Below are 22,616 nucleotides of genomic sequence, written 5' to 3'. Positions count from 1 at the left end.
GTTGCATTTGGCACATCTAGTGACTGAGGATCGACGCAGCAATGTATTATGTGTTAGTAGAGATCTATGAGAGTTCAGTTAATGGTTAAACTCGAGCAAAGTCTGGCAATGTTTGGCCACCTTTATCTTATGCATTTAAGGCAAAGTCATGTTAGAAAGGTCAGCCGTTATGGTACGTGGTACTGATGGATATTTTCTATCTCAGGGTGCAACTGTCCACTCCAGACACCTTCTTCTCCGCGCTGGAAGGTGACACCACCATGCTGTGTACCTGGGCTGGCGAGCTCTTCCTAGAACTACACAATGGCTCCTACACCACCCAGGCCAAGGTGCGTGCTCTTCACTTGTGCGTCCTTTGTAACTCCAGTGTCGATCATTCTCTAGTTCCCAAGGCCAGGCCATGCCAATGCTAATTTATTGAATTGCAAAATAAGTGTGCTACTGTCTCAAGAGTCAAGAGTGTTTTATTGTCATATGTCCCAGACAGAACAATTACATTCTAACTTGCAGCAGCACAACAGAATATGTAAATACAGTACACTGTAAACAATGTAATAAACGGAAGAAACGTTCTGTGTGTATGTGTGCATGCATATATATGTGTGTGTGTGTGTATGTATATATATATATATACATATATATATAATATATTCAGAATCAATGTTGTACGTGTAAAAACAAAAAGAAAAAATATAGCATTTTATAAAAATATTAAAAGTGTGTGGGTGAATATGTGTGTATATCTATCTATATGCGCACACACACGCATGCACGCACGTACACATACCATCCCACCTTCCCCCCCGCCCCCCCCCAGTCTATGTCGTTCACAGCTTTGGAGGTGGTAGTCTTTAAAAACCCGATGGCTGTAGGGAAGAAGGAAGAAGCTGTTCCTGAACCTGGACATTGCAGTTTTCAGACTCCTATAGTTTCTTCCCAATAGCCAGAGTGAAATGAGTGTGTGGCCAGGGTGGTGAGGGTCGCCAGTGTCTCTGCGCATCCCTCTGCAACTGGACCCTCGACTTCCTCGTCCACAGACCACAGTCTGTTCGTATTGGTGGAAATGTGTCAGCCTCAATAACAATCAGCACGGGAGCACCTCAAGGCTGCGTGCTCAGCCCCCTGCTGTACTCACTCTATACCCATGACTGCGTAGCGAACCACAGTGCGAACTCCATCATCAAGTTCGCTGACGACACCACTATTGTGGGGCGTATCACTGATGGGGATGAGTCAGAGTACAGAAGAGAGATCGAGCAACTGTCCATATGGTGCCAGCGCAATAACCTGGCCCTCAACACCAGCAAAACCAAGGAACTGATTGTGGACTTTGGAAGGAGTAGGAGGGGGACCCACAGCCCCATTTATATCAACGGGTCGATGGTTGAAAGGGTCAAGAGCTTCAAATTCCTGGGCGTGCACATCTCTGAAGATCTTTCCTGGTCCGAGAACACTAATGCAATCATCAAAAAAGCACATCAGCGCCTCTACTTCCTGAGAAGATTACGGAGAGTCGGATTGTCAAGGAAGACTCTCTCTAACTTCTACAGGTGCACAGTCGAGAGCATGCTGACCGGTTGCATCGTGGCTTGGTTCGGCAATTTGAGCGCCCTGGAAAGGAAAAGACTACAAAAAGTAGTAAACACTGCCCAGTCCATCATCGGCTCTGACCTTCCTTCCATCGAGGGGATCTATCGCAGTCGCTGCCTCAAAAAGGCTGGCAGTATCATGAAAGACCCACACCATCCTGGCCACACACTCATCTCCCTGCTACCTTCAGGTAGAAGGTACAGGAGCCTGAAGACTGCAACAACCAGGTTCAGGAATAGTTACTTCCCCTCAGCCATCAGGCTATTAAACCTGGCTCGGACAAAACTCTGATTATTACCAACCACTTTCTGTTATTTGCACTATCAGTTTATTTATTCATGTGTGAATATATTTATATCATGGTATATGGACACATTTGTCTGTTTTGTAGTAAATGCCTACTATTTTCTGTGTGCTTAAGCAAAGCAAGAATTTCATTGTCCTATACAGGGACACATGACAATAAACTAACTTGAACTTGAACTTGAACTTGATAACATCACACAACATATCATTAAAAAGCTTGTGTATGTACACACACACACACGCACACACACACACGCACACACACACACACACACACACACACACACACACGCACGCGCACACACACACACACGCACGCGCACACACACACACACACGCGCACACACGCACACACACACACACACACACACACACACACACACACACACGCGCGCGCACACACACACACGCACTCACACACACACACACACGCCATGCAACCACCTTTCTTCCTGTTGCCATGATTTTAGTGTGCATTGTGTTAATATTTAACATTTAATCTGTGTATTCACTTATAATTGAGTTTCCTTGTGTAAATAGTTCACCATAACTATTGATGAACCGGTCAATCATTTAAATTGCTCTTTCATAAAAGGTGCGGCTTTTTCCCTGGATGAAATTTACAAAGTTCAGTATTTAAGTTAAACCAAAATTGTCTAATTTACCCAGTGAGCTGGCTTTGGGTCTTTTAGTGTCATTTAAAATGTTACCTGTAGTTCCCCAACTCGAGGCTTCAGCTGCTTGTTCAGAGCATGGATTCACATACCTACATAAATTCCAACAAATATTAACAAGGAGAGGGCAGCAGGTTTATTTCACGATTGAGATTTTTATTTAATGCTTTGTGTCCGAAATGTTTTTGGGGAAGAGAAACTGCAGATGAAAATGAATGGGCTGGAGATGAGGCAAGACATTGGGGAGCTACAACACGGGAACAGGACCTCAGTCCGAGTCAGCGCCAAATATTGGCTGCACTTTTACAATAATCCTGCATTTTTTATTCTACCCACTTTCTGATTAACTCTCCCAGATTTCACCACAGTCCCACACTCCAGGGGCAATTTACAGCCGCCAATTAAACTACAAACCCACATGTCTTTGGGATGTGGGAGGAAACTGGAGCAAACCCACACTGTTACAGAGAGAACGTGCAAACTCCACACGGACAGCACCCGAGGTCAGGATTTCACCTGGATCTCTGGCTGTGAAGCAGTGGTTCTACATTTTCTTTCCTAAATTCTTTTTCATTTGCTTTAGATTAAGAAAGGTAATCGTAAATGTGAATGCATCCTCCGCAGTATTGAAATAGTGAGCAGCCTGGCTGTCGTCCAGAAGGATGGGTTTCAGTATCCAAGTTCCCAACTGCAGCAACTGTGGAGGTAACATTTATTCCATGAGATTTCATTTGAGTTTTAATATACACACCTGGATGCACAGAGTCTCTTGCCCAGAGTCGGGGAATTGAGGACCAGAGGACATAGGTTCAAGGCGAAGGGGAAAAGATTTAATAGGAATCTGAGGGGTAACCTTTTCACGCAAAGAGTGAATGGAACGAACTGCCAGATGAGGTAGTTAAGGCTGGGACTATCCCAACATTTAAGAAACAGTTAGGCAGGTACATGGATATGGACAGGTGGGACTAGTGTAGCTGGGACATATTGGCTGGTGTGGGCAAGTTGGGCCGAAGGGCCTGTTTCCACGCTGTATCACTCTATGACTGTATACATCTCTTTTAGATTTCTCGATGACATGTCAACATCTTAGTTAAGATGCTTGTAGTTGAGCTCTTGCTCAGGCTTTTTGTAACCGTATGTTAAGTACCGTGGCACAGATGAAATACTTAGTCTCTTTAATGGCTTTAAACGTTTCACGTTTTGCCACATTTACCTCCATCGCCCACTTGGACGCCATAAAACAGGTTACGGGGAGAAGGCAGGAGAATGGGGTTAGGAGGGAGAGATAGATCAGCCATGATTGAATGGCGGAGTAGACTTGATGGGCCAAATGGCCTAATTCTGCTCCTATCACTTATGACCTTATAAGATATTTGTTTAAATCCCCCATTATGTAGGTCATTCTCAGTGCAGCATCTCCTCCCACCCAGCGTTGTACTGTTTGAATATCCATCACTGTACTCTCTCCTCACATTTGTTAAATGGTCATAATCATGATCGATAATAGTTGGGATCCCAGAACCTAGTCTCGGGATGATCCACTAGTTACATCTGTCCAGTGTGATTTATTCCAACCATCTTCTATTTAATAATTTGTCTTACATCCATGTTCATAGTCTCCTCCCAATACCATCAGCCGGCACCTTATTGAATGCTTTCTGGAAATCCAATACATTACCATATATATATATCTCCATATAACAATTACAGCACGGAAACAGGCCATCTCGGCCCTTCTAGTCCGTGCCGAACACTTACTCTCACCTAGTCCCATCTACCTGCACTCAGACCATAACCCTCCATTCCTTTCCCGTCCATATACCTATCCAATTTATTTTTAAATGATTCTACACCTACAGGATTCCCTCAAAGACCACCAGCAAATGGGCCAAATATGACTTTCCTTTCACAAATCCATGTTGATTGCATTAAGCTTCTCTAAATGGCGAGTTCTTCCTTGATTATAAACTCTTATCAGCTTCCAGTCGGCAAATTTTAAGATGGCAGATCTATAATTTACCCCATTTTGTCTCCCCCTTCTTTGTGTTTTTCCAAACCGCTGGCATCCTCTAGAACTTAAGATGAATAAAGAAACGCTTGATGTAGAAAGGGATGGAATAGATGTGTTCAAGAAGGAACTGCAGATGCTGGAAAATCGAAGGTTGACAAAAATGTTGGAGAAACTCTGGGTGCAGCAGCATCTATGGAGCGAGGGAAATAGGCAACGTTTCGGGCCGAAACCCAAGGGTTTCGGCCCGAAACGTTGCCTATTTCCCCAAGGGTTTCGGCCCGAAACGTTGCCTATTTCCCTCACTCCATAGATGCTGCTGCACCCGCTGAGTTTCTCCATCATTTTTGTCAACCTAGGGATGGAATAGATCTCTTGAGGAGGAGGAGTGAGTGGGAAGAGGTTTCAATACCGCAGTAAATAATGATATCAACTGGGTGGGTCAATTCTATGTTATTGAAACAGTTTCTGACATTTCACAGACTATTGCTTCTTAACCAGTTCCATGATGTACTGCCCGGCACCTGTATTCAGTCTGTCGTGGAAGATGCTGTCAAGTACTATGAAGGTAAGGCCATTCTCATCTTGTGCAGATTTGCCCAATCATAGTTATGGGAATCCGGGCATTTTTTTGGTTATTTGTTGGGAATATGTCCTATTCCTATTGTGATTGCTTGCATAAGAAATGTTGCCTGTCCCACTGAGATACTCTAGCACTTTGTGTGTATCAACATTACATTTTCCAATTTTAAGTACTATCCCTCTACCCCTTCTCTCTTCCCTGTGTTCCCACATCCCCACTGCACCCATTCCCCCCACTCTTCTGCCTCTCTTCCTCCCAGCAGCTCCCTCTTTGTCCCTCCGATCCAGGTCCATTTCCACCTATATCTCTATATTTATTGTTCACTCCTCTTCTCTCCTTATCTGACACTCTTTTGGCTCCTTTTCACCTTTGTCCCTTACTCCACCCTATCTGTGAATCAACCCCCACCCCCCTCCACCTGCATCCAGCTATCACTTGTCAGCTGACACCCCAGTGGTATGAATATTGACTTCCCTAACGTCATAAACCTTGCTTTCCCTCTCTCTCCATCCCCTCCCCCTTCCCAGTTCCCCGCCCACTCTTCCTGTCTCTGACGACATTTCATCCCTGTTTGCTTTGTTGTTACCTTCTCCCAACTAACAATGATCTATTCTACATGTTCCTTGATCGCCATTCCCTTTGTCCTGTTTTCACACCTTACTCTTCCTTATCTATACACTTACTTACCTATGTAGCTCCCACTCCCCAGACATCAGCCTGAAGAAGGGTCCCGAACCGAAACAATACCCATTCCTTCTCTCCGGAGATGCTGCCTGTCCCGCTGAGTTACTCCTGCATTTTGTGTCTATCTTCAATTTAAACAAGCATCTGCGGTTCCTTATTACATATTTTGTCTTGCCCTCACCACTTTTCCAGCGTTCTTCCTCCTACTACAATCAGTCTGAAGAAGGGTCTCGACCCAAAGCGTTGCCTGGCCATTCCAGTTGCCGCCTGACCTGCTGACCTCCTCTAGCACCTTGTGTTTTGGTAACGATTCTAGCATCTTCAGTTCCTTGTGTGTCTCTGGTTTAATATTGCACTTTATATGGGTGAAGATTTCATATGGAGTGAGATAGGGAGATGGTGAAAATGTCGGGGCATCTTGACACAGTAGCTGGGGTGGGATTTCAAGCAAGAGCCTGCGGCGTAGCTGAATACAATGGCTTTAGTCTTACAGTGGGGAGATTGCAGATTATCCATGAACGGATGCTAATCATGGCTGCATTATTTAACAGACGTTCTACCTCTGACTCTGAAGGTGGTGAGTTCAAATCTCATTTGAGCAAAAAAATCAAATACTGATTGTGGAGCTGTCTTCTCAAATAGTTGCTCGGGTTCACTTTTGATGTCTTTGGAGACTTGCGTTTTGTCTGCCCTCTGAGCTTGGCATCAAAGGTCCGACAGAGCTATTTTGCAGGACAACATGGGAATTACCTCTAGAATCCTGATGAATATTCATTCCCCCAAGCAATATCCAAGCAGCTTATCCGATCAAATATGCTGAGAGAATGGAGCAGCTGGGCTTGTACACTCTGGAGTTTAGAAGGATGAGAGGGAATCTCATTGAAACATGTAAGATTATTAAGGGTTTGGACACGCTAGAGGCAGGAAACATGTTCCTGATGTTGGGGGAGTCCAGAACCAGGGGCCACAGTTTAAGAATACGGAGTAAGTCATTTAGAACGGAGATGAGGAAACACTTTTTCTCACAGAGAGTGGTGAGTCTATGGAATTCTCTGCCTCAGAGGGCGGTAGAGGCAGGTTCTCTGGATGCTTTCAAGAGAGAGCTAGATGGGGCTCTTAAAAATAGCGGAGTCAGGGGATATGGGGAGAAAGCGGAACGGGGTACTGATTGGGGATGATCAGCCATGATCACATTGAATGGCGGTGCTGGCACGAAGGGCCAAATGGCCTATTCCTGCACCTATTGTCTATTGTCTAAATACAAAGTTCAGTTTAGTTTATTGCCACATGTACCGAGGTACAGTGAAAAGCTTTTTGTTGCGTGCTAACCAGTCAGCAGAAAGACAATACATGATTACAATCTGTCTGATGAGGGTCTCGACCCGAAACGTCACCCATTCCTTCTCCCCAGAGATGCTGCCTGGCCCACTGAGTTACTCCAGCATTTGGCGTCAATCTTGGCATCTGCAGTTCCTTCTTGCACATGATTACAACCAATCCATTTAACAGTGAAAAACAACTGCAGTTGCTGGTTTATACCAAAGGTCGACACAAAATGCTGGAGTAACTCCGTGGGTCAGGCAGCATCTGCGGAGAAAATGGATAGGTGACATTTCAGATTGGGACCCCCTTTTTCAAACTGATTGGGGGGAAAAAACTGGAAGTATAATTTAAAAATGCATTTCTTTAAGAAGTCAACCTGCACCAAAATGGAGAGAGACTGAATCACAGGACAAAGATTAATCGGTGTTGACTACATATGTAAAATAATATGAAGGCTACTAACTTTCATTTATATAGAATTTAGGAGGACATTTTCACATTTACTTTATTGAATAAAACTTGACCCTGAACTAAAAGAAGGGTTTGATAATTAAAATAGTTTTTTATTCACATTTGAGCTCAAGCTGTGGTTGTCGATTGATTGTTAATCTCTCACTTCCAGCAGTCTGTGCGTGAAGTTTGATTTCCCTTCTTGGGGATTTTGTCGGCAAGGATTTAGGGGTGGCACAGTGGCGCAGCTGGTAGAGCCGCCACCTCACAGCGCCAGAGACTCGGGTTGGATCCTGACCTCGGTCGCTGTCCGTGTGGAGTTTGCACGTTCTCCCTATGACCCCTTGGGTTCCCTCCGGGTGCTCCAGTTTCCCCCCACATCCTGAAGACGTGCGGGTTTGTAGGTTAATTGGCTTCTGTAAATATGTGTAGCTGGTGGATGAGAGAGTGGGATAACATAGAACTAATGTGAACGTGTGATCGATGGACCTGCTGGGCCGAAGGGCCTGTTCCCATGCTGTATTTCTAAACCAAACTAAGCTGAGGGCACTGCTTTAGTGAGGCCATGAATCAGCAGAGCGGAGGAGACTCTTATTTAATCGGTTTTCGTTTGTGCCCAGCACCTGACCCGCATTCACTGAATGAGAATTCTCCTTTCCTTGATCTGACACTTTATTTTCTTCTTGCCTTTGTTCATTGTTTGTAGAAATTCAGAGCAATGGAGACAAACTTCTTAAAGAGGCCATTCAGTGTCTCCTGGGTGGATGCGTGCAAGAGACGGGGAGAAATGTCAACGTGCTCAACACCCTGCCGTGGGAGCGGACGGAGGTCATCTCAATGCCACGGTTGGAGGGTGAGGAGGTTCTAGGTATGTACCAGTGGATGCCTTAAAGATACAACCTCTGCTTCATCTAAACATGTACAGTAATTGTCCTTTACAGTATAGAAACAAAGAACTACGGATGCTGGCCAATACACAAAAGGACACAAAATGCTGGAGTAACCAAAGATCCTATAGCGAGCAAGATAGATCACTCGACGAAAAAGATGTAGTACGGTCATGGGCAGATTCATGGGTAATTTTTAGGCCCCATTTCCGTAACCGGCTTCCGTCTCTGCACCAAAGATCCCGTAGCGGAGCAAAGATACTAGTGCGGAGACGGAAGCCGGTTACGAAAACAGCCTCGTAAAAATAAAAGTTCTTTGGTAAAAATCTTCTCCTCAGTTTCAGAATTATAATTCATTAATACAAACTGTTCTCCCGCAACGTTGATTACACTGCGAGTCGGGTCGGGTCGGGTTACTGAAATGGATGAAAAAAAGGCCCACGTTCCGCTCCGTTGCGTACTACACGTCAGCCCATTGCATTTACAAGGAGTGGTCTATCTTGCTCCGCTATAGGATCTTTGGGAGTAACTGTTTCAAATTAGGCATACCCTGAAGACATTCTGCATTGGAGCAGTCAAAATGTAATAAAAAGGAAATGCAGATGTGGTTTTATACCTAAGATGGGCACAATGTTCTGAAGTAACTCAGCGGGTCATGCAGCTTCTGTGGTGAAGATGGATGGGTGACGTTTTGGGTCGAGACTGTTATTCCATGTATATCCAGAGATGCTGCCTGACCCACTGAGTTACTACAGCACTTTGTGTCCTTTAAAGGCCAGATCAACATTTGGGTGATCCTATTTCATATTTGTTTAATATTTGATCAAGTCACTGAAGGAGACCTTGTCTTTCCATTTGACTGGAGCCCCATCTCCTAGGGGTGTTCTGACATGATCAGCTTCTCCGTACAACAAATCCATGCTGCATCTATCAACAACTCAATCTAAATGGCAATAGTTCAGAATACAGTAAAACTCTGATAATCCACAGTTAGCTGGAGTAACGTCACCCATTCCGTCTATCCAGAGATGCTGCCTGTCCCGCTGAGTTACTCCAGCTTTTTGTGCCTTATCTTCGGTTTAGACCAGCATCTGCAGTTCCCTCCTGCACATCTCGTCTGATAATCTACAATCTGATTGTTGAGAAATAATGATGGGTGAATATCTGGCTCATTGTGCGATGATTCCTTCAGTCACGTGAAACTCACTGGAGGCCCGCCCGATCCTGCGGTTAGTTATGTCTCTCTCTCGTCCCGATCCGCCTGACTGGCAGAGTGCTGTGCTTCCCATGCTGACTGGAGTGTCTTTTCCCTTGGGAGAGAGGGCTGGAGGGCACTTCATTTTCCCAGGATTGCTTTTCCACCTTCACCCCATTGGCACTGTGCCTGCTCAACAGTGCTAAGGCACCAGATTCCAGCTCTCAAACCTACCCACACATTGACTGGTTTCCTCTGACCTCTCTCTGCTGAATTGATCGCTCCTCTGGGCTTGGTTCTGGAATAAATCCAAATACTAATATACCCTTGCCTTCAGTGTTCACGAGCATTTTGTCTTATCCACACTGCCTCATTTTCTCATTCCAGCCTCTGTTACAAGACAGTATTCGCTTATTTTGTTTAGTGTAGAGATACAGCGTGGAAGCAGGCCCTTCGGCCCGCCAAGTCCGTGCCAACCAACAATTACTCGTACACTAGTTCTATCCCACACACTAGGGACAATCTACAGAAGCTGATTGATTAACCTACAAAACCTAACATCTGGAATGCGGGAGGAAACCCACGCGGCCCCAGGGAGAACGTGCAAACTCCGTCCAGACAGCAACCGTAGTCAGGAACTCTGGCGCTGTAATGCCCCTGTCCCACTTAGGAAACCTGAACGGAAACCTCTGGAGACTTTGCGCCCCACCCAAGGTATCCATGCGGTTCCCGGAGGTTGCAGGTGGTTGCCGGAGGTTGCAGGTAGTGGAAGCAGGTAGGGAGACTGACAAAAACCTCCGGGAACGAACCGCAGGGAAACCTTGGGTGGGGCGCAAAGTCTCCAGAGGTTTCCATTCAGGTTTCCTAAGTGGGACAGGGGCATAAGGCAGCAACGTCTCTGCCTCCCAGAAAGAAATCCCTCAGAGTTCAGCTGAAATTATCCACGTGCACCAGTTCCAAGTTGATTGATGTACTTGCGAGACGCAGAATTAAGTTGTTTTTTTTTTTCACACATCTGTTGAGCACTTCATTGTGATGGATACTCGAGCATGTTACAGTATAAGGGAGCAGAGAGCAAGTTTTGTGATACTGCCGTTTCATTCTATGTCATTTGCAGCCTTGATAAAGGTGCCCAGTGTAGGATTTGCCACTGTGACCAGCCCCATGGTCCCACCACATCCAGTCATTGTCACTGTGCAGGTAATTATGACATAACTGGTTAAGATACTTCATTCTATCGAGAAATATCCTTTCTCTCACCAGCGTCTCCCTGTGTTGTTACTGCTTCATCTTTTATTGATGTCACCTTAGAACATGGAACGTAGCAGAAGAGTTACTCCAGCTATTTGTGCCTATCTTCAGATTCTGATTCGGACAATTAAAGTTGAATCTGAATCTGAAGATAGACACAAAAAGCTGGAGTAACTCAGCGGGACAGGCAGCATCTCTGGAGAGAAGGAGCGGGTGGCGTTTCGGGTCGAGACCCGGAAGGGTCTCGACCCGAAACGCCACCAGTTCCTTCTCTCCAGAGATGCTGCCTGTCCCGCTGAGTTAAGGCCCTGTCCCACTTTCCCGAGTTACTCACTAATTCTCCCGAGTTTTCCTCTTGATTCAAACTTGGAGATACCAGCCGTAGGTACCCGGGGCTATTTATTTTTACTCGTGGACATTTTTCGACATGCTGAAAAAAACGTCCCGACTTACCTGATGCCCCGAGTACCTACGGCCGGCATTACGAGCCACTACGAAATATCTACGGACTTGCTACAGACTTTCTCCGAGTTTGAATCAAGGAAAAAACTCGGGAAAATTCGTGAGTAAGTCGGGAAAGTGCGACAGGGCCTTAACTCCAGCTTTATGTGTCTATCTTCGGTTTAAACCAGCATCTGCAGTTCCTTCCTACACATTCCTATACATAGAACGGAACAGGACAGGAACGAACCCTTGAGCCCACATTGTCTTTGCCCAACGTGATGCCAGGGAAACTAACCTCCTCTGTACGCATGTGATCCACATTCCTCCTTTCCCTGAATATCCATGCGCCTATCTAAAAGCCTCTAGTATCTAAAATGCCCCCCCTCGTATCTGCCTCCACCACCACCTTGGCAGTGCATTCCCAGCCCCCACCATTCAGATTCCAGGCCATTACTCCATTAAAGTTAAGGGGGGTCACGGTGGCGCAGCGGTAGAGTTGCTGCCTTACAGCGAATGTAGCGCCGGAGACCTGGGTTCGATCCCGACCAAGGGTGCTGCCTGTACGGAGTTTGTACGTTCTCCCCATGATCAGCGTGGGTTTTCTCCACAAGTTCTTCGGTTTCCTCCCACACTCCAAAGACGTACAGGTTTGTAGGTTAATTGGCTTGGTAAATGTAAAAATTGTCCCTAGTGGGTGTAAGATAGTGTTAGTGAACGGGGATCGCTGGGCGGTGCGGACCCGATGGGCCGAAGGGCCTGTATCCGCACTGTATCTCTAAACTAAACGAAACTGCATTAAAACTTCATAGAATCCATTAAAAAAAAACTTGCCGCACATATCTCCTTTAAACTTTGCCCCGCTCACCTTGAAGCTAATTGTTGACAGTTCCACCCTGGGAGGGAAAAGGCTCTGACTGCGTATCTTTGTTCAAGGGGGTTGTGTTGTCTCCCCCTTTACTAATCTCAAACTCACTTGTTTGGTTTTCTCTTCCCTATCTATTAATGTGTGAATATCTCTCAATTCCCTTTTGCCTCTGTGGTTTTCTGCATCTTGCTGTTCCCCTCGCTACTTTAATTTAGGTCTTAAACTTGAACAAAGGCAGCTACTTGGGTACGAAAGGAAAAGTTTGCTAAAGTCATAGAACTATAGTCAACAGGCCCTTCGGCCCAACTTGCCCACACTGGCCAGCATGTCCCAGCTACATTAGTCCCACCTGCCTGCGCCTGGTCCATATCCCTCCAAACCTGTCCTATCCATGTACCTGTCTAACTGTTTCTTAAATGTTGGGATAGTTAGCAGCTTGTTCCATACCCCCACCACCCTTTGTGTGAAAAAGATACCCCTCAGATTCCTATTAAACCTTTTCCCTACTCTGGGAAGTAGACTGCCCATCTACATAATCTATTCCTCTCATGATTTTATACACCTCTGTAAGATCACCCCTCATCCTCCTGCGCTCCAAGGAATAGAAGAGACCCAGTTTACACAACCTCTCTGTGAGGTGAATCTGAGAATTAGATTAAATGTTACAGTGGTAGGTATTTCAATATTTATTTTATCCTCCACAAAGATGCATCATATTGAATAAAAAGGGCCCCAGTAAAAACTATCTTTGTCTCCACAAGGAACTGCAGATGCTGGAATCTTGAGTAAAACACAAAGCGCTGGAATAACTCAACGGGTCAGGCAGCATCTCTGGAGGGAATGGACAGCCGACATTTCAGGTTGGGGCCCTTCTTCACACTGGAGTTTGAAAAAGAGTCCTGACCTGTAACATCACCCATCCATAGATGCTGCCTGACCCACTGAGTAAGCTGAGCACTTTGTGTTTCACTCTGTTTGTGGCTAACTAAGGAAAGATTATGTTTGATTGAAATAAAACATGCAGGATAGCATACAGCACAGAAACAGGCCAACTCGTCCATCCGACCAAGTTGCCCTATCTAAACTAGTCCCATTCCTGCCTTATCCCTCTTAACCTTCCTCTCCATGTACCTTTTATCTCAAGAGAAACAATTGCTGGATAAAGTTATAGAACTAAAGACTTGGGAATCACGTGTAGCTGATGGGGGCAGCGTCTGTGCTCATTAACTACTGTCAAGCACATTGTTCTGGACTGCAGGGGAATCGAGAGTTGGGGCCAACAATCACAGACTTGATCCAGAACTACTCCTGATCCCGTTCATGATAAACTCTCGATGTTCTTGCATCTCCTGTCTTTAAACAGCATCTCACCTACTACACGTGTTTGATTTACGCATTTTTTGAAATAACCGGCGTGATTAATTAACACCACTACCTCATTCACCATTGTATTATCGAAGTAACACACTTAAATCTATGCCTGTGTAAATGTATAATAGACAATAGGTGCAGGAGGAGGCCATTTGGCCCTTCGAGCCAGCACTGCCATTCAATGTGATCATGGCCGATTATCCCCAATCAGTACCCCGTTCCTGCCTTCTCCCCACATCCCCTGACTCCGCTATTTTTAAGAGCCCTATCTAGCTCTCTCTTGAAAGCATCCAGGGAACCCGCCTCCACTGCCCTCTGAGGCAGAGAATTCCACACTCACAACTCTCTGTGAGAAACAGTGTTTTCTCGTCTCCGTTCTAAATGGCTTACTCCCCCACCATCGGGAATATGTTTCCTGCCTCTAGCGTGTCCAAACCCTTATCAATCTTATTTGTTTCAATGAGATGCCCTCTCATCCTTCTAAACTCCAGAGTGTACAAGCTCAGTGCTCCATTCTCTCAGCATTTGCCAGTCCCGCCATCCCGGGAATTAACCTTGTAATTGACGGGGTTTTGAAGGAAACGCTGCTTTTCAGGAACGTAACCTCGGTGTAAAACGCGAGGTGCCTCGATGTGCTTTATCCTCATCCTACGCCCCTCCCTGGTTCTCTCACTCCCTCTCCCTTGCTCCTTGCGTTATGTCCATGTTGTGTTTACGTCTGTGCATGTTTGTTCCCGTTGCAGGAAGGTGGCTCTGTCACCATGGAGAACGGGATTCTCAGAGTTGAATTTGATTCATTAGGCCGCATGACATCACTTTTGCATTTACTTTACAAAAGGTACATTATTTATTATAAAATATTAACTGTGAGAATAGAAGCCAAATGAAATAATTTAATAATTCTCCAAACCTTGGTTGAAACACGTTTTCATATTGGCCCAGAAACTATTAATATCACAGAAATGCTATGGACTTTTAGCGTGAGTGTTAGCTTGGTAACCCCACATCAGAATTGCTCCAGAAACGAGAACAAAAGATTTACAAGCCAGTAGAGTTACCGATTGCCCTGCCTGTTGGACACTGTTTCACCATGGAATGAACCCCAAGGTTTTCCACCCCAATAATGATGTCACGGTGGGGGCGGCACGGTGGGGCAGCGGTAGAGTTGCTGCCTCACAGCGCCAGAGTCCCGGGTTCGATCCTGACTACCGGTTCTGTCTGTACACAGTTTGCACGTTCTCCCCGTGACCACGTGGGCTTTCTCCGGGTGCTCTGGTTTCCTCCCACATTCCAAAGACATGCAAGTTTGTAGGTTAATTGGCTAATGTAAATTATCCCCAGTGCGTGGGATAGTGCTAGTGTACAGGTGATCACTGGTCAGCATGGACTCAGTGGGCCGAAGGGCCTGTTTCTAAACTAAACTTATACATAAAAACAGTGAAACGAAACACTGCAGAGAACAAGACATTAGTGCACAAATACACAATTAGAAATCTAGACCATAATAGTCCATGGTAATGTTTAACAAGCATTGCGTTTAGACTGAAATCACCAATGAAACAAAATGGTACACAACTCAGCACACATGTTCTACGTAACATGTTAATAAATTGCAGGCTCTTATTTGCTAATGTCAATTAGTATACAGTTTATCCAGAACCTCAAAATGGAGATGAGGAGGAATTTCTTTAGCCAGAGAGTGGTGAACCTGTGGAATTCATTGCCATAATGAAGGCCAAGTCATTGTGTATTTTTAAGGCAGAGAATGACAAATTCTTGATTAGTACGGATGTCAAGGTTTATGGGGAGAAGGCAGGAGAATGGGGTTGAGAGGGAAAGATAGATCAGCCATGATTGAATGGCGGAATAGACTCGATGGGCCGAATGGCCTAAATCTGCTCCTACAACCTGGGAACCTAGACAGTATAGTTCCTAAATGATATTTATAAATTATTTTTCAGGATGTACTAGCATACAAACAGGGTATATTAACTTAGAGATCCAGTTCAAAACATGTCAGTGGAATAAGAATATGTAAAATGCCATTCTAATTGTTCTGGAGGAGTCTCCCAGAGGAAGCATTAAGTTGAGCATGGACTCTGTGGGGATATATCATCATTGCCACAAGCCACTGTGAAGAAGACACTCATACCTACAATTAAAATATTTTAATTTAGTTCAGAGATACAGCGTGGAAACAGGCCCTTCAGCCCATCGAGTCTGCACCGACCAGCAATCTCCACACGCTAACACTATCCTACACACACTAGGGACAATTTACATTTATACCAAGCCAATTAACCTACAAACCTGTACGTCTTTGGAGTGTGGGAGGAAACCGGATCACCCGGGGAAACCCACGCAGTCACAGGGAGAACGTGCGAACTCCGTACGGACAGCACCTGTAGTCAGGATGGAACCCGGGCCTCTGGCGCTGTGAGGCAGCAACTCTACCGCTGCACCACCCTGCCGCCCATTCCAGACCATTTAGTAAAATCTTGGCTGAACTTTTAACTCTGCCTGTTTCTTGCATTAAACCCATATGTTTCGATTCTACTAATATCTAAAAATCTTGCAATCTCTACCTCCACTGTACTGTGTAACTGCCCCTCTAGAGACATGTTGGGTAGTGAACTCCAAAGATTCATCCTTCAGAACGGTCTTTCCCTAAGGTAGGGCACTGTCGGATTCACCTCTACCCCGCTGCGGACATTGGACTTTGTCTAATGAACTGTTACGTTACAATGTTGAGAGATATCTATGAGAAAAGAAAATAATTTCACTGTGCGTTTGCACATGTGACTATAAAGATGTAGCAAAGACGTACAGGTTGTTGGTTAATTGGCTTGGTATACAATTGTCCCTAGTGTGTAAGATAGTGTAAGTAGGTGGGGATCGTTGGTCGGCATGGATTCGGTGGGCCGAAGGGCCTGTTTCTCTAAACTAAAAGCACCATTGAGCCATTATATTACTGCCACTGTACACCTTTACCCATTGTGCTTGCGTTTGGCATGATGGCAGTGATTAACTGATTTGATTGGATAGCATGTAAAACAAAGCAGTTCACTGTACCTCGGTGTACGTGACGATAATAATAAACTTAAACCCCGGGTGAGAAACCGCTCATCTTTGGCCAGTTGCTATTCGAAACGGCAACTCCTGCTTCTAAACACACCAGCCAAAGACAACATCACCCCTGCCACCCCCTTGTCAAGTCCAGTCTGAATCTTGCCCGTTTCACTGACATTGCCACCAGAGTGAAATAAAGCAAAAGCTCTGCTTCTAGATGACTTTCCCCTTATCTCCATCATCAGCATTGATGCTGGGAACAATGTGATAAAAGGGTGGTGAATTCACCACGCTCAGTCACAGAGAATGAATGCTGTTTGTAACTACAGAGGAATCTTTTCCCACAGTAGGATGGTCGTGCATCTCGTGGACATTTTTCAACATGTTGAAAAATCTTCACGAGTCTCCCCGTGCTTACCTGCCGTTAGCGAGTCTTTCTGTGTACCTGCCGTTAGCGTTACGAGCCGCTAAGAGACGTCCCCGAGCTCCGACGTACCCGCTACGTTGATTCTCTGTGCTTACCACGAGTTTGATTTTCTTTATCGGGAGAGATCGTGGAATGAACTGGTACCGTGGGACAGGGCTATTACACTATCCTACACACTTGGGGCAATTCACAATGATACAAAGCCTACAAACCTGTACATCTTTTGCGTGTTGGAGGACACCGTAGCTCCTGGAGAAAACCCACACAGGTCACGGGGGGAATGTACGTACAGACAGCACCCGTGGGCAGGGTTGAACGCAGGTCTCTGGCGCTCTAAGGCAGCAACAATACTGTTGTGCCACCATGCTGCACATGATGTGTTTATTCATCCCTCCTTTGCTTTGTTTGAGAGAGGTGAATATTAAAGGCAGCTTGCTTCTGTTCCCCAGCCTCTCCTTGTTCCAGTGGGAGCTCTTCATCCAAATCCCAGATTACTGTAGAAAGACACACAGTGCTGGAGTAACTCGGTGGGAGGTGACCCTCCTTCACATTATTGTGTTGCATTTGCAGGGAAACTGTTCCTGAGGGCAGCCATGGCAACCAGTTTGTGCTGTTTGATGATGTCCCCTTGTACTGGGATGCGTGGGACGTTATGGACTATCACTTGGAAACAAGGTAAAACCATCCTCAGAATCTACCTTCATTTGTATAGATCCTTTGGTAAACCAAGGAAAAGTTACCAACCAAACATACCACAACACATAATCCTCCGCCATTTCCGCCACCTCCAACGTGACCCCACCACTCGCCACATCTTCCCATCTCCCCCCATGTCTGCCTTCCGCAAAGACCGCTCCCTCCGCAACTCCCTCGTCAATTCTTCCCTTCCCTCCCGCACCACCCCCTCCCCGGGCACTTTCCGTTGCAACCGCAAGAAATGCAACACCTGTCCCTTCACCTCCCCCCTCGACTCCATCCAAGGTCCCAAGCAGTCGTTCCAGGTGCGACAAAGGTTCACCTGTATCTCCTCCAACCTCATCTACTGCATCCACTGCTCTAGATGTCAGCTGATTTACATCGGTGAGACCAAGCGTAGGTTAGGCGATCGTTTCGCCGAACACCTCCGCTCGGTCCGCAATAACCTACCTGACCTCCCGGTGGCTCAGCACTTCAACTCCCCCTCCCATTCCCAATCCGACCTCTCTGTCCTGGGTCTCCTCCATTGCCAGAGTGAGCAACAGCGGAAATTGGAGGAACAGCACCTCGTATTCGGCCTGGGGACCTTGCGTCCTTATGGCATTAACATAGAATTCTCCCAATTTGGCTAGCCCTTGCTGTCTCCTCCCCTTCCTTAACCCTCTAGCTGTCTCCTCCCACCCTCCCATCCGCCCGCCCTCGGGCTCCTCCTCCTCCTCCCCTTTTCCTTCTTTCTTTCCCCCACCCCCCATCAGTCTGAAGAAGGGTTTCGGCCCGAAACGTCGCCTATTTCCTTCGCTCCATAGATGCTGCTGCACCCGCTGAGTTTCCCCAGCAATTTTGTGTACCTTCTGTTAATAATGTTATTCATGTTAAAGATACACACAAAGTGCTGGAGTAACATAGGCAGCATCTTAGGAGGCAGAAGAATGGGTGACGTTTTTGGTCGGTATCCTTGGGTCCTGACCCGAAACGTCACCCATCATTTTATTTTCCAGAGATGCTGCCTGACCTGTCCCGCTGATTTACTCCAGCATGTGGTGCCTATCCTTGTGGGGTGACATCAGCGTAACTTGGCGTCATGTTCAGCAACAACATTGTGGGCTGAAGGGCCTGTTCCTGTGCTGTGCTGTTCTATGGTAGACAAAAGTGCTGGGGAAATTCTGCGGGGTGCAGCAGCATCTATGGAGCGAAGGAAATAGGCAACGTTTCGGCCCGAAACGTTGCCTATTTCCTTCGGTCCATAGATGCTGCTGCACCCGCTGAGTTTCTCCAGCACTTTTGTCTACCTTCGATTTTCCAGCATCTGCAGTTCCTTCTTAAACACTGCACACTGTTCTATGTTCTATGTACATGTCTACGCTGGCACTGATGGTTCTTTGCTCTTTAGGAAGCCCATGTTGCTGGGGCTGCAACCTGTGGAGGTTGTTTGCCCAGGTGGGGTGAGGGGGAGTATAAGGCACACCCTCCGTGTCAGTGACACCAGCCGCATTCGCCAGGAGGTCACTCTGGATGCCTGCTGCCCCTATGTCAAGTTTAAAACTGAGGTGAGCAGAGTAAAGGAATGGAGAGGGCACACTGAGAGGGAAGACGTTTAACGGAGACATACAAGGCATTTTGTTTTACACAGAGGAGCAGCACGGTGGCGCAGTGGTAGAGTTATGCCCCTGTCCCACTTAGGAAACCTGAACGGAAACCTCTGGAGACTTTGCGCCCCACCCAAGGTTTCCGTGCGGTTCCCGGAGGTTGCAGGTGGTTGCCGGAGGTTGCAGGTAGTGGAAGCAGGTAGGGAGACTGACAAAAACCTCCGGGAACCGCACGGAAACCTTGGGTGGGGCGCAAAGTCTCCAGAGGTTTCCGTTCTGGTTTCCTGGTGGGACAGGGGCATTACTGCCTTAAGGGCCTGTCCCACCAGCATGCGATTGCATGCGTCTAGTGCGACCAAACGTGGTGGCTTGAGCCGTATGGCCTCGCGGGGCCGGTCCCACTTCCAACCGCGGAGCCGTCTGGAGTTGTGCGGGGTTGGTCCCGACATCATACTCACCAATCAGCTGGGCAGGAGGCGGGCCGACTGAATTTGGACGTCGCACGGCGTCGGGCGATGACGTCATCACGCAACGGCACGCGCAAGGCGTGCGCCGTCAAGACGCTGCGTACACCCTCAATGCGCCTGCGGGCCGACAGGCCGTAGGCGCGCGAAGATTTTGGACAGTGCGGGATTTTCGGAGCCCTGCGCGATGTCGGGACCAGCGTCGCACAACTCCATACGCCTCCGCGCTTGGAAGTGGGACTGGCCCCGCGAGGCCGTACGCCTCAAGCGACCACATTTGGTCGTGCTAGACACATGCAATCGCATGCTGGTGGGACAGGTCCTTTGCAGCGCCAGAGACCCTGGTTCGATCCTGACCCACAGGTGCTGTCTGTACGGAGTTTGTACGTTGACTGCTCGGGTTTTCTTCCAGTGCTCCGATTTCCTCCCGCACACCAAAGACGTGCAGGTTTGTAGGTTAATTGGCTTCGGTAAAAGATTGTAAATTGTCGCCAGTGTGTAGGATAGTGCTAGTGTATAGTCGGCGTGGACACGATGGGCCGACGGACCTGTGTTCGTGCTGCATCACTAAAGGAAACTAAAAAAACTAACCAGAGGATGGTGAGTGGCTGGAATGCACTGCCGGGGCTGGTGGTGGAAGCAGATACGATAGCGGCGTTGAAGAGGCTTTTAGATGGGTGGAGCACCAAGGCAAATTCCTTGTATGTGAATACTTGGCCAATAAACTTACTTACATAGATATGCAGTGGTATGGATTATGTACAGGCAGACAAGTGTGTGTCATGACATCATGAGATCTAGTGGGCCGAATGGCCTGTTCCCGTGCTGCATTCTACTAATGTACCGTAAGATCTTTATACTTTGTGCACTTCACGAGTCTTTGTACTGAACCCTCTTCTCCTGTGTAGGTTGAATGGCATGAAGCTCACAAGTTTCTGAAAGTGGAGTTCCCCACCACCGTGCACAGTCCCAACGCTACCTACGAAATCCAGTTTGGACACATTCAGCGCCCGACACACCGCAACACGTCATGGGATTGGGCTCGATACGAGGTACCTATATGATGGATCTAGCTCTATTATGTTGGCAAAATGTGTAAGAAGGAACTGCAGGTGCTGGTTTAAACGGAAGACGGACACAATAAGCCGGAGTAACTCAGGGGGACAGGCAGCATCTCTGGAGAGGAGGAATGGGTTACGTTTCGGGCTGAAGAAGGGTCTCAACCTGAAACGTCACCCATGTACAGTCTTTCCGCTGACTGGTTAGCACGCAACAAAAGCTTTTCACTGTACCTCGGTACAGGTGACAATAAACTAGACTCAAACTCACATTACACTAATGCCATTTATCCATCCTGTCTCCCTAGATATGGCTTCGGGAGAGTAACAGGTAATGTTTCAGCTCAATGGCCTTTCTTTTCCCCATGGTCGCTGCCTGACCTGCTGAATATATCCAGCAGGTTCAGCTCTACTGCCAGTTTTCACCAGCCATGGGATATTGCATTAGAATTGCTTGGCAGTGATATCACAAAGCATTTCCTCGCCTGTCCTGTCCCCTCCCTATTCCCCATTGACCCGTTAGGCAGTTAATGGGAACTTTAATTGTTTCTTGCCACAATCCATTTATTTTGGAAATGTTTATTGTGTGCACAGCTCAATTATAATTCCCCGCAGCCCCCCCCCCCCCCCCCCCCCCCCCCTCCCTGTAGATCTACTTGAACAGTCGCCCCTGCCCTCCCACTGCATTCTGACTGGATTCTGGCTGCTGTACAGCTTTTTAAAAGGTGTCGGTTCATCAGTTACTCTATCGTTCATGAGTTAAAAATCCCTTTGCAAGGTACTGGTCTCTACAAAGTCTCACTGCAAATCTGCACTTCAGCACTTAAATGACACACAATTAATTCTGATGGGGAAAGATGAAACTATTGCCACTAAACGGCTGCGAGTTTCAACGTGGTGATGTTTAGTGCCAGAGTAAGCAGAGAGGGTGGCACCAACACACTCTGGCTGCGAAAACTTGCAGACCTGCCAAACACTTCCTAATCCACCAACACAGGTGGGACTAGTGTAGCTGGGACATGTTGGTCGGTATGGGCAAGTTGGGCCGAAGGGCCTGCATCCACACGTTATCACTCTAGGCTCCAAACTGATTTCTTTTTCACCTTCTGCAGAAATTGTTGGGGCAGTGTCTGTGATTTGTTGTGCAAGTTGGTGCATTGTTTTCATGCATGATGCGTTGACTATATTGCCAGCCGGCCCAATTTCTGACTTGCAAACTGTTGGGATCACAAACAGTTCTCGGGAAGGGAAACCTGTCATAAGCTGGGGAGGATAGTAGAACATCTAAGAGGGGCGGACCCAAACCAGGAGTTGGTCTCGTTTGAGATGCTGAGGTCTGTGTAAATTGTAGATTTTAAGTTGAAAATTCTAACTCCATTAATCTAGTCGAAGATGTGCACGCCCGTACTTTAATATGTCAGTTTGGTCCTTAACGAGTTACTTTCCTTTAGTCCCAAGGGGCACATCGTTTTTAACGTTTACAAAAGTCACACCAGCCCTGTGCTTTTTTTAAGTCGGAAGAACGGTCAACAGGGGACTCCCGGGCCACTGCGCTGTCAGCTCGGGTGAATCGCCCGTCAGTTTACGACCTTTGCCAAGTTGGCGCGTGTGGAAGATACTGGAGTTGGGGCGACACAGCGATAGAGTTGCTACCTTACAGCACCAGAGACCCCGGTTCGATCCTG

At 46.9% G+C, this 22,616-nt stretch overlaps 1 protein-coding gene across 1 annotated transcript in view; it reads left to right on the top strand.

Moving 5' to 3' along the window:
• man2c1 (mannosidase alpha class 2C member 1) overlaps nt 1-22,616 on the top strand; it is a 71,441-nt gene that overhangs the window by 36,592 nt on the left and 12,233 nt on the right. The window contains exons 13-21 of the mRNA XM_033014728.1: nt 206-329; nt 3,154-3,275; nt 5,061-5,146; nt 8,325-8,486; nt 10,818-10,900; nt 14,375-14,469; nt 17,698-17,802; nt 19,214-19,370; nt 20,782-20,925. Of these exons, the coding sequence (XP_032870619.1) occupies nt 206-329; nt 3,154-3,275; nt 5,061-5,146; nt 8,325-8,486; nt 10,818-10,900; nt 14,375-14,469; nt 17,698-17,802; nt 19,214-19,370; nt 20,782-20,925 (1,078 nt within the window). The remainder of the gene's footprint in view (nt 1-205; nt 330-3,153; nt 3,276-5,060; nt 5,147-8,324; nt 8,487-10,817; nt 10,901-14,374; nt 14,470-17,697; nt 17,803-19,213; nt 19,371-20,781; nt 20,926-22,616) is intronic.

Source organism: Amblyraja radiata, chromosome X (genome assembly GCF_010909765.2).
Source record: "Amblyraja radiata isolate CabotCenter1 chromosome X, sAmbRad1.1.pri, whole genome shotgun sequence".
NCBI classification, from domain to species: Eukaryota; Metazoa; Chordata; class Chondrichthyes; order Rajiformes; family Rajidae; genus Amblyraja; species Amblyraja radiata.
The sequence above is the reverse complement of the archived record's forward strand: the minus strand, read 5'-3'. Positions and strand labels throughout refer to the sequence as shown.